Source organism: Alligator mississippiensis, chromosome 1 (genome assembly GCF_030867095.1).
Source record: "Alligator mississippiensis isolate rAllMis1 chromosome 1, rAllMis1, whole genome shotgun sequence".
NCBI lineage: Eukaryota > Metazoa > Chordata > Crocodylia > Alligatoridae > Alligator > Alligator mississippiensis.
Genome location: NC_081824.1, coordinates 254,059,073 through 254,071,666, shown reverse-complemented (window position 1 = coordinate 254,071,666; position 12,594 = coordinate 254,059,073). Strand labels below are relative to the sequence as shown.

Genomic DNA, 12,594 nt, shown 5'->3' with positions numbered 1-12,594 from the left:
AAGTCTCGTCCTTGAAGTACGTGATAAATGTCATAGTTCCGCAAGGGCAAAGTTACATTTTCTTTTGAGCAGCAAGCTCCAGATTGAGGGCGTTTTTACATGTGTTCCTGATGCAGCGCCAGGCACTTTTGATTAGCGAGCCACACTAATTAAAAGTGCTCAGCACTGCATTGGGAGTGCGTGCATCAGTGGCGCAGTGCACTCAGTACTGAGAAAATGGTGGCAGTGCACTTAAAAGCGGACCACTGTCATTTTCTCAGCAGTGATGTGTGCTGCGCCATCGATACACATGATGCGTGAGGCTGCCAGCATGCGTCAATTTACTTACTCTAGCAGACTTGATTAATCAAGCCTGCTCTGACACACTGGATTTCCAGTGCATCAGAGAAGACTCCCCGCACGTATTTAAGTGCCCTGAAATCCTAATGCAACATTGTTATTTGCTGTCTTTGAATCATTCACTATGTGATTGTGATTCTGCTGTCTTTCCTCTGGTAGATCTGCTATGGAATCATCTATGGAATAGGAGCTAAATCTTTAGGAGAGCAGATGGGTGTTGAGGAAAATGATGCTGCTAGCTACATTGACTCCTTCAAATCTAGATACAAAGGTAAGGGCTCAAGTGTTTGCAGCACCACTTTTCTTCCCCTAATATGGGATTGGTTTGATCCCTAACTCCTTTAGTGCATTGAAGAGGGGAGAACCTTTTCAAAGTCCTATACATAAGTATACTAATGGAGTTTCTGCTTTTGCTTGTGTTTATATGTGACTGCTTTGTTTCTCTGCAAAGCATTGTTAAATGCTGCGTTGCTTTAATAACTGTGTTACTTTGGCTACTCATTAGTCAGTGCAATTCATTTTTAAGCTCCCAACTTAGAAAAATAACTATGTTTCTTATTCAAATATATAGCTGTAAAAGATACGTAATGATTTTACATCAGAGGACTTGTTTTTAAAAACAGCCATTGTTGAACAATCTTTTCTGCTCTCCCTCTATCTTTCATTGCATCTTAAAAGGGCTGGTAGCCCTGCCACTCTTATTTAACAGCTCCCACACACTTTGTATTAAGACATCATACTTTTAAGGAGCATCTTAACTTTCCCTTGGAAAAACCGCCTAAACAGCAGAGTTGCAATCAGGAAATGAGCAGAGGTCGAGTGGGATGACTCATAGCTAGCTTTGGCAGTAGAGCTTAGATCTGAGCTGAAAAATAATGAAGTGACGATATAGTGCTTCCCTCACTGAATCTGTTCTTAAGGTCACTTCTGATGGCTTCTGGATTGACTCCCATCAGGAGATCCATTAGGATGTGGCCCCATCTGGCTACAATACAAAGAGAATAGTGTCTTGCTACTTTTCTTCCTACAGCATTGCAATAACACGTGTCATACTAAATTGCATATAAAGTTTACTGACTAATGCTATCACGATCTTGAACACTTTTCTTTTTTTACTGTAAAATGTAATTTAAAAAAATATATATATTTTCAAGTTTTTGCAAACCCTTAAAAATCTTTCAGAAGTCTAAAAACTGGAAGTCCATTTCACATCAAAACTTGATGTGAAAGGGAGTCCTCTCAATGAGTATAGTTCTTGACTTGGCTTCTTTTTACCCCTCCCCCCTTGTCACATTCCCTTTTTTCCTTGCAGGATGGTCTGGGATATTAAAATGGACTCGAACACTTTTGTTTCAATTTTATTCCTCTTTCCAGTGCTACTCTGGGTCTTGACCCCTTGATACACATAATAAATGTGTGATGGTCCTACCCTGGTCAGAGTCAGTATTGGTGTAATACTAGCTTCCTACCTACCTCTTGGACGACATCTGTCCAGTCAGCCATGCCTTCTTTTCCCAGCTGACAAACTCATTCAGCATAGCTGATATTAAACCCAAGAAAGTGATTCCTCACCTTCTGCTCTCACAGGAGGCCTGGGAAATGTAAATACTGCAACTTCTCCACCTTGTTAGCCTTCTGATATTTGTGATTTCAAACTAGTGTCCCTGCCTTGGATGGAAACATGGATGGCAGAGTAGTCCTGCAGTACCAGCTGTCTAGTGTGCAGAGCACGAGAGCAAGGCAAGGCAGTGTGGAATGGTGGGTCATCTTCTCTTTTGTTTCCTTTCACAGGGATTCAGAAGTTTCTGCGGGAGACGGTGAACAACTGCAGCAGGGATGGTTTTGTGAAGACCATTCTAGGGAGGCGCAGATACCTGCCAGCTATCAGAGACCCCAACCCTTATAGCAAAGCTCATGTACGTTGAGGGCCATTCTTTTTGACCAGTGAAAATTTTCCTTTTACTGAAAGGATCTTTGTGGGTGGTATCTACAGCATCACTCCAATATTTGGCTGGAACAGTTATTTCCTCATTCTAACTGTGACAAATGTGAAGATTAGTTAGTTAGCCATGGACCCTCTTTTTCTGTAACATGGCAAAGACAAATGGACATGCTTTTAGACATGTTAACTGTTGTTCTGAGGTTGAGCTAGGGACAACCTGCTCCAAGGCTGTTGATTATTTGTATTGTGGGAGTGCCTCAAGTTTTGCCTGATGCTTTTCAAATAAAGGGACATGCACAGGTTTTTGCACCCCAAAAAGCTTTATCAGCCTATTTTTTAATGCTTTACTTTTTTTTCCATCCTGTCATTACTGTGGCTTTATCATGCACATTAGCCAGCTGGCTATGAATTTCAGTATTCCACTTAGCACAGTGTTCTCCAGGTACTCTCAGTATTAAAGCTTTTTCTTACGCCCTGTATGGGGTACATCTGCTGTGAGGAGGTACACAGTAATTATCATTGTTCTAACCTCTTTTCATAATTCCTATCTTGGAATTGGAATGAGTCATATATCAATATAAAAGCATGTAATTTAAAAAAATGTAGTGATATATTTAACTCTGTGGGAAAAGCAAATCCCACCCAACAGTGTTCATGAATTACATATCATCAGCATTTGTTTGAAAGAGGACATTTTAAAACCAATATTTTCACTAATTTGAAAGAAAAATAGGACCATGTTTAGGGAAAACTGAGATGAGTAGACAGAACTTTTACTAAATCTGAGATTTTGTATTGGAGATATTTTTCAAGGTGACTTTTAGACACACCTGTCACTGTTTCTCTATTTCCCTAATAACGAATTGACTGTAGGAGAGCCATCATCTCGCTGAGAAAGCATTATACTTCGCAGTATGATGCTCAGTCTGAACTTGTGGCATTAAGAATGGAGGAAGGAGTAAATTGCATCTTAAATAAATGTGAAGAGAAGCAGGACACTTTCAAAATTGATGTTGTATTTTCTTCTTGTTAGAAAAAAAGACTATTTGGGCTAAAGTTTCCTAAATCTAAATTGTGCTCTGGTGTGCGTTTGAAACACAGTTTCTGTTCAGTCTTTACTTATGTTAAAATTATATTTAAATCCTATAAAAAATTGATCTTTAGTTTCAGCTTTCCCTAAATGTTCCTTCATATATTTCAGTTCTGAGAGGATCAGAAACAACCTCTGAAGAGAGCTTTCTTGTCTGAGAAAAGCAGAAGTAGACAGAGCTCTCTTGCATGAAAAATGCCCCTGCATTGTTGGAGGTTTGGTTTTTGCAGTTTGTAATGTCATCTCTGGCAGGATTTTCCACAGCAGATCAAATGCCAGTCTGAGAAGTCCAGCATCTGCTTCTGGTAGTATGTGATGGTTTTGGAAGTAGGCACAAATTCCCCATAATGTATCTAGTTGGTTCTGTGATTGTCTTTCACTGGATGAAATCTTGGGACTATTATTAGAGTGCTTCTTTCTAATGGCCGGTGCCTGGCAACCTAGATCAGCCTCAGTACTAGTAGATTTTAAGTTTATAGAAATTCTTCTCGAGTGTGTAGAGGCAGCCTGTGTTTGTGGAGCATGCCTTGACTTCTTTTCCCCATGGCAGATGCATGAGGCTTAGCCAGAGACACGGTTGGCTGTGTGTAGGTGACACTGGGTTTGTTTGTGATCCTTAGGCAGAGCGGCAAGCTGTGAATACAACTGTTCAGGGTTCTGCCGCTGACCTTGTCAAAACAGCTACTGTGAACATTCAGAGGCGGCTTGAAGCTTTCCCCTCCACAATCAAGTCCCATGGACACCTGGAGAGCTCTTTTCAGATGGACAGGGCAGGTAGGTTTCCATTCCTCCTTAGGCCAGAGGGCAAAACTTGAAAGTTTGTAAGAGTTATTTAAAACAAAACTCAGCACATGGGGTGTTTGGGCGAAGAGTGGGGAACAACCATTTATTTCCCGAAACCATACAAGTCCAAAGGAGGACTGTGTGCTCAGCCTGTAAACAAAAATGGTGTGTTTGCAGCAAACCCCCCAATTACCCGTTTGGTTCAGGGGGCATATAAAAAATGTGAATAATTGGAGTCAAGAAACGTGGAGGCCACCTGTGCTCTATTCTTTGACATTACTACTGATTTGCTTAGGAGAAGAAAAAAAATAAGCAAATGCTTTAGTTCAGCGATTCTCAACCTTTTAGACTTGAAGCAACCCTTGGAAAAGTCATCTCTTAGTTTTCATTCAGTTTTTGACTACAGAAAGACAATAGAGCAACTTTTCTTTTGCAAAGAACTCAGAAAGACCACAACAGATCAGAATGTTTTTAACACTGGATTTGTATTTGAAATCTCTGGGTTTATCTTATGAACTATGTTTGCAAACCTAGCAGTGCTCACATTGTGTGGCATTCTGTAACACCCTTGAAAGGATCTGAAGGCACCCAGGGTGCCTCAGCAACCTAGTTGAGAATCACTGCTTTTGCTTTGAAGGCAGCAAGAAAATACTGGGTGTGACAGTTAGTTAAAGAATACCGCTTCCGTTAGAATTAAGTCTAAAATTTGTTTGTAATGGTGTTGTACGAAGCTTTAATCATCATAAATTTGTGTTGGCCACATTACTCATGAATTAGTAAAGCTATAATCAAGTTAAGCAGCTTGTTCTCAGCTGAATGCCATTAAAACCTTTTATAGCACAGCACAAGCCATGCTTTTTGTTAATTTGCGTTTTGTTCTAGAAAAGTTGCTTTAGGGGGTCTTAGATTTTTATTTGTTTGGTATTTCATATCCTTCCGTCCGTAGCAGGAGGCTGTCTTAATACTGTACTTCCAATTACAGGTCTCAGATCAAAATAATAGCTAATTTTAGAAGCTCTAAAATTTGTCAGGTAGCTTTTCCCTTCGTGAAGCCAAGATCTGATATCATGTGAAGTGTCAGGGCTATGAACCAATAACAAACTTATCAAATGTCTGTGAGAGCCCGGAGGTAGTTTCCAGTTGTGCAATGGTCCAAGCACTGCAGTGACTCAAGGAGAAAGTCATTGAGAGAGAATAGTTTTAAATGCTGTCTGAAGTTCAGAGGCTTGAAATGTGAGCAGCAATCCCAGCTAAGATGAGTTTAAGTGGGCAGAAAGCTTTGGAGGTGCTCAATGCAGGGATCTCTCAGCAGTTTACCTAGTGGCTGTCTTTTCCCACCCTCTTCCCCTTCCAGAGGTGTGCACTGTGTGAGAAGAGTTTTTTCTGCAATGGTCTGTTTAGATGTTAGCCTTACTTTAAAAGTGGAACAAAGCCTTGGATAGCCAACATTTGTAAATGGGATCCCCCCTCCCTCCCGCCTCCCCCCCAACTTGTCCCTTTCACTTGCTAATTTCTGGGTATTTTCTTTAAGCAATTAACACGGAGTATACTAAAGGGATTCCACTTCTGTCATGCCTGGCCTGCTGGGATCCAAGTTTGTATCTGTGCCTGTTATTGTGGGCAATGGCAGCTCATGCTTTTCAGAAGCAGTAGCTGCAATTCCAGATTACTGCCGTTGGTTGGCTTCTCAGAAGTTTGCAGGCTTTTTGGAATGAGCCATTTAAAAGTATTCTGGAAGAAGAGCAAAATCCCTAATTCATTGCCGGGAGAATGTTATAAACCAGCTTCTCATTAAAACCAACATGATTGTGTTTAAAATTTGCTTGTGGAACAGATGGTCTAAGAGATGTGCTTGTCCTTTGTGTTCTGATTCACATCTAGATCAGTTAGGGATAAAATGTTTGTTTTGGGAAAACTTTGCATTAACATTCTCCCTTCCTAGCAGCTCTATGAATATTGATATATAGCGTAATAATGACTTATATATGTACCTCTTTAGGCAGGGATATTTTCATTATTAAGCTCTGCCAGACATGAATCTTGCTGTATCAGTGTGTGTTGATCTTTTCGGTGAAGACATACTTCTGTGCGTAATGGGAGTTAACTTTTCATATTTTTGTACTGTTAAACCTATGTAGGAAGGTTAGAGAGGAGGAGAAACAGAAGGATGTTACACCCCATCACGGGAGGTTTCTTCATCCTCCAACTCCATGATGAACTCCTCTATGAGGTTGCAGAAGATAATGTAATTCAGGTAAGGGGACATTTGCTTTTCTAGCCAGCTTACTATTACAACAGATCAGTTAGGTCTGTTTCTTGGGTCCTCTGTAACAGTGATTCTCAACATATCTGACCCTATGGCTGGATCCAGCATGTGGTTGGTCTACAGGTGCAATCCCATATAGTCCGGCCCTGTGTTGGATCTTGTCACGGAATGACCTTGTGCGCTGGTGCAATCTGATGCTTAGAGTCATGTCATTTAGCCCATGGGGCTCCTCATGGGTCTGGAAATGGCAGTGGAGGAGGGGTGGCTGTGTTAAAGGCTGTGGCTCTGGGCTTTGCCAGGCAATTAATGCTGCTGCCACTCCCTCACTGGCAAATTTCCAGACATTTGGGGATCCCCAGGGGCTGGATGACATAGCTCCAAGGGCCAGAGGTTGAACACCACTGCTGTATAATATGAGTAGCTATAGGTTTATTAAAACGAATTGGGTAGGCATAAAGTCAGGTATATGCTCCTGGATCTTTTTGTTATGGGTTAAACTGGGAATCCCACAGCTAAAACTCTTAGTTGCCAGGCTCAAGCTGGGTTGTTCCTAGTTATAAGACTGTTATCCTCATGTGCCTCCAGCTTCTGCATTGGCTCTGGACAAGTGAAGTAGCTCCTCTCTAACTGCACTGTATAATTGTGCTCCCATAGCCATCAGTATTGGTTGAGCAGCTTTTTCCTCTTCCTTTTGGGAATTTCTGCCTCATAGAGCCAAGTAGGTGTCTGCATCATGGTGTCTTGGGTCACAATTTCATTTCTTGCATGGAAAGGTGGACAGGCTACATTTGGTACTTGCTTTCTCATTTGTTATTCCCTCCCCCAGTCTTTTTTTTTCAGGATGTTCCACAACAGCTTCCAGAAATGTGCCCGTGCACTCACAAAATGCAAGCTGTTTGTTTTGTCCAGGCAGGCTATCCCACCTGTGCCTTAAATATTTGTGTTCAGGGCTTCCTTCAGGACAGATTCAATAGCAAGTATAACAGCAATCCATGGTTAAGTAACTCTGCCTGTTACTGAGTATTTCAGTACAGGTCAAAGAAGAGTCCCCATGCTGTGGCTCCATTCCTTCACTCTGTTTGACTGACACTCCCAGAATAGTGAGCAGTGACCCAGTGCAATGGTTTTCAATCTTTTGGCCCTGTGGGCCAGTTGAATGGTACAGGGTCCATTTGCAGCCTGGATCAGGCCCTGGGGTCCATCACCACCCTCTCTTTTCTCCCCCTGAGTGCTGGGATTGGGTCCTGGGGGAGTTGGCACCGTCTCCTCCTGACACTGTGCTCTAGAATTGGGTCCCGGGGGCCTGGCACCACCCTCTACCAACCCTCTGTACAGCAGGCTTGGGGCCCAGTGCCACCTTTGCTTGGTCCTGTGCACTGGAATCAAATGCTGTGGCCAGCACTCAGAGCCCAGGGCTCCCCATGTGTCTGGAGATTTGGCAGTGGGGGCATGGTGTAACTGCTCCCCTCCACCAAATTTCTGGACCTTTGTGGAGTCCTGCAGGCTGGATGACTTAGTGCTGCAGGCCACATGGGCAGGAGGTTGAGCACCACTGCTCTTGTGGTCATTAACTTTACAAGTGTGTGTCACTTCCCACCCTTTGTGAGTCAGGTAATAAGGAGCTCATGTGTTAACCCTTTGCTCAAGCATCTTTGTGTCACTGGGATGAGCTGTTTCAGGCCTCTGGTGATTCATGCTGTTACAGGTGTGTCTCCTGGAGCAGTGGTTCTCCACGAGAAGTCCATGGCCTGTTGGCAGGTCATGGAGGTGTTGTGGATAGGCTACAAAGTCAACTGGCATGTCTCAACATTCCTGCCTTGACATGTAATGTGCTGAAGTGCTTCTCCATGCTCCCTGCCTCCCAAACAGAAAACAGCACAGTTACCTCAGTGCAGCAATGTAGGCAGGCTGATTAGCCCTTTTGATCTAATTAGCCCAGGTAGAGGACAGTGCCAATCACAGATTAGTTAGCTGCTCTGGGAGGTAACATGAACTAGCTGGGGTGTAACTCTGCGTGATGTTGTCTTGTGCTGGCAATCTGTTCTGGAGTAAGAGAAGAGGATATGTATACATCTTGTATACATCACGGGAGGGAAGCTGAGCCAAGTGGTGATATGCTCATGGAGAGGTTCCTGGATCAGGGAGGTGCAGGTGCTGTGCTATCCTCTCCCCTCCCCTCGCTTCACACAAAGCACCATGTAAAGATTGCACTGGTGGATGTCTTCTCCATTTGCTGGTTGGAAGCAGTTCGTGCGCACCTTCCCTACAGTACTCTGGTTCTGATCAAGTTTAGGGAAATATAAGAGTTCCATAATCTCACTGGTGTTGGCACATGAAGTTTTCACTGCCATTTATGATTGCCAGTGGCTGATCTCTTCAGAATCTCACAGTGTTTAAACATGCAGAAATGAGAAATGCAGTACTCTTAAAATTGAGATTATATGAAGACTGCATTGTTGTAGACATAACTATTTCATAATTTTCTGGGTCCTCTGTAACAGTGGTGCTTAACATATCTGGTCCCTTGGGCTGGATGAGTGGTGTAGGGCTGGTCTGTGAGCTGGATCTCATGCACAGGGCCAGTCCATGGGCTGGACCCAGCATGCTTTTGGTCTGCAGGTGTGACCCAGTGCTCCAGTCTAGCAGCTCTGTACTGCATGTGGTCACACAACCCCACACACCGGATCTGGCCCCGCACATTGGTGCCATCTAGCACATGGAGTCATGTCATCTAGCCCATAGTGCTCCCCACGGGTCTGGAAATTTGGCTTTGAAGGAGTAGTGGTTGTGTTAATTGCCATGGCTCTGCCTGGCAATTAATGCTGCTACTGCTCCCTCGCTTCCAAATCCAGACTTTTGGGGACCCCCTGGCTGGATGGCATGGCTCTGAGGACCAGTAATTGAGCACCATTACTCTATAATATGGGTACCTGTAGATCTATTAAAACAAATTAGGCAGTCATAACATTGGGTACATGCTCCTGGGTCCTTTTTATTTTATGAGTTATGCCAGGCTAGGAATTGAAAATATGTTATTTAATATATTAAAATCGAGAAAATTTTACTTCTAAATCAGTGCAGTCTTCATAACTGCTTGGATGGAGTTTTACAAAATGGGATACCAGTGTTTATGGCCAGCTGTGGAAAAGTTCATCCTGACCCCTTTCTGTGCCCCTCATAAAAAATTGTTTGGCTGTGTCCTTCCCTTCTCCACCAGCAGTTGTCATATCTCTCTGCCCTTGTTGCTTTCCAGGGTTAACTGTTGAAACTATCGCCAGTTTTGTACCTTTGGGTGCAAGCTCCTAACAGGAGGGAGGGAAGGTAGTGGGGAATGCTAGAGCGTTTTTTATCTTTTTTTTTTTTAACTGAATTTTTAAGTATAGAATGAAGTTGGGGGGGGGAAAAGCAACCTGGATTTCTTCCCAGAGCACCAGGGTTTTACCATGAGTTGCTCACCCTGCTGACGTGGTTTGGATGTCTCTTGCCTGTTGCAAAGGGGCCATTCTCCCCAAGACTGACATGGATGGCTTCCAGACTCATCCTGAAGGGGACTAATGTCCTCATTTGAATAGCCAGTTTTCTGCTTTTGACACAGGAACAGGTGTAGGCATTGCCATCTCCAAAGGATTCATAGCCAAATGTGGTGGGGCTTTTTATGACTTTCATTATTACTGCATTCCTGAACAGCTGTGCAACTTAAAGAGCATCCTGAGCTTTCACATTTGTCTTCTGTAACATGGTCCAGGTGTGTGTCCAGCCAGCAGATTTCTTGGGCAGCCATTTTGAATTCTCTCCTTATTTATACAAGGCAGTGTTGCCTAGATTCAGCCTGGAATTTTTTTATCTTGGATTTAACTCACTGATGTTACTAAATCTGTTTCCAACAAAAAAATGAACCAACTTTCATCTTCCTCTTGTAACATGTCACAAAGAAGGCTGACAGCAGACTGGGCTGCATTAGTAGGAGCGTTGCCAGCAGATTGAGGGAAGTGACTCTTCCCCTGTATGCGGCACTGGTGAGGCCACATCTGGAGTACTGTGTCCAGTTTTGGGCCTCCTGCTACAGAGACGATGTGGACAAACTGGAAAAAGTCTAGTGGAAGGCGTGAAAATAGTTAGGGGGCTGGGGCACGTGATTTATGAGCAGGGATCTGGATTTTCTGTTCGCAACAGAAAAATGTGGTATGCGAGGCATCCCCTGCCCACCCAGCAGCAGCAGGAGGCACAATCCCACAGTTCCACCCCTGCTGCTGCCAAGTGGGCAGGGGGTGCCTCACCATGGCAGGATCAAGCTTCTCTGCCCTGCTGTGCCAGGTCTTGGCCACTGAGCTGTGGAGGCCCCAGGGGGAGGACTGTGGAGCGGGAAGCCTGAGCCCACAGCAGACAGCCTCCACCCGCTCCCCCACCCCGCTCCGACAGCAGGCTGTGCTCTGGCTGTGCCTCCCAAGGGGGAGGTTTCCATGCTCTGCTTCCCACTGGGCCACAGAAGCCACTGCTTCCTGTGGGTAGCAGCTGGGGTTCAGGTGCTGCGGCTGGGGGCCTGGGTCCCTGGCAGCTGGGGGCCCCCTCCAGCAGGGGTGGGGAGATGGGGGGCTGTGGGTGGGGAGTGTGGGAGGCTGTGGGTGGGGATTGAGGGACACCAGCAGGGCCTAGAGGGGCTGTGGATAGGGAATGATGGACTTCGGCAGGGCTGGGGCTTGTGAGTGGGGGGCAGTGGCAGGGACAGAGCACTGGCACATCAGAGCTGCTCAGCGCCACGAAGCAGTTGCAGGGGGGTGGACAGCTGCAACTGTCTTGGTGAGTGAAAGGGGCAGGAAGAGCTCTGATTTTCCATGATAAAAACCCAAAATGTATATGCATTTAGAATCTATTTTACTACTAGCAAATTCCCCATCAAGCATGGCAGGGGGTGGGGGAGTGGGGACAGAGGCCTGCATCCGTTCCCTCCCCCCCTCAGGTTAGGATCCGGCTCCCCCACCTCCCTCCCCTGCCACCTCGGGTCCCGACCCACTCCCTCTTCTCCGCCCACAGCTTCGGGCCCAGGCTCATTCCTGCCCCCCCCCCTCGTTGTTTCGGGTCCAGTTCCCTCCACTGCTTCAGGTGTGGGCCTGTGGGCTTCCCTCACCCCCTGCCTGTAGGACGGGGGAAAGGGGAGCTTGCACATGGCAGCCAGGGCCGGCAGCGGGTGGCCATGCATTGCCACCAGTAATCCTTACCCCTTCCCTCCCTCCCCTCTTCCTTGCCGCCTCCCTGTCCCTGCTGGCTGCTGTTGGGGACAGGGGCCCGCTCTGGCCCTTGACTTCAAGGAGCTGGGCCAGGGGAGGCAAGGCCAGCAGCTGCTGCTCCCCCAAGCCCTCAGTCCCCACTGTCATGACGGCGCTCTGCTGCGGGGTGGGGCGAACCCAGTGTTACACTTCCAGCACCCCATGCTGCTGCTGCCTCCAAGGCAGCCGCTCCGTCCTCTCCATCATGGTGGCGCTCCAGTCCCTGCTGTCCACCTCGCCTCCAAGTGGCAGGGCTGGGGGGGGGCGACAAGGCCAGCAGCATTTAAAATTGTAAATGTATCAATAAAACACTGTGTTCAACTGATACTGATATATATATATATATAGTGGCATTTCATTTTAATCATGGATTTTTGGGGGTTTTAACCATAGAATTTGCAATTTTTTTCTTTTAAATCAGAGAATTTGTAATTTTTAAACATAGAAAAACAGGATCCTTGCTTATGAGGAGAAGCTGGGAGAACTGGGCTTATTTAGTCTGGAGGAGAGAAGACTGGTGGGGAATTTAATAGCAGCCTTCAGCTACCTGCAGGAAGGTTCCAAAGAGGATGGAGCTGGACTGTTCTCAGTGGTGGCACATGAAGGAACAAGGAGCAACCGTCTCAAGTTGCAGCAAGGGAAGTTTAGCTTAGATATTAGGAAAAGCTTTCTCACTAGGAAGGTGGTGAAGCCCTGGCACAGGTTACCCAGAGAAGTGGTGGAAGCTCCATCCTTGGAGGATTTTAAGACTTGGCTAGACAAAACCTTGGCTGGGATGATCTAGTTGGGGCTGGTCCTGCTTTGAGTACAATAGATAACCACCTGAGCTCCCTCCCAACCCTCATTTTCTATAATTCTGTGATTTTTAGGCGTGTTTCTGTGTTTTGTTTCTTAGTTTTGATTTGCTGCT

The 12,594-nt window shown here is 45.4% G+C and overlaps 1 protein-coding gene across 4 annotated transcripts in view; it reads left to right on the top strand.

Annotated features, from left to right (window-relative positions):
* The window catches only part of POLQ (DNA polymerase theta), a 95,524-nt gene that overhangs the window by 70,364 nt on the left and 12,566 nt on the right, over positions 1-12,594 (top strand). For all 4 annotated transcript variants that reach the window (XM_019476340.2, XM_014603882.3, XM_019476341.2 and 1 more), the window contains 4 exons: positions 499-610; positions 2,131-2,255; positions 3,992-4,145; positions 6,293-6,408. In XM_019476340.2, coding sequence (XP_019331885.2) covers positions 499-610; positions 2,131-2,255; positions 3,992-4,145; positions 6,293-6,408 — 507 coding nt within the window. The remainder of the gene's footprint in view (positions 1-498; positions 611-2,130; positions 2,256-3,991; positions 4,146-6,292; positions 6,409-12,594) is intronic.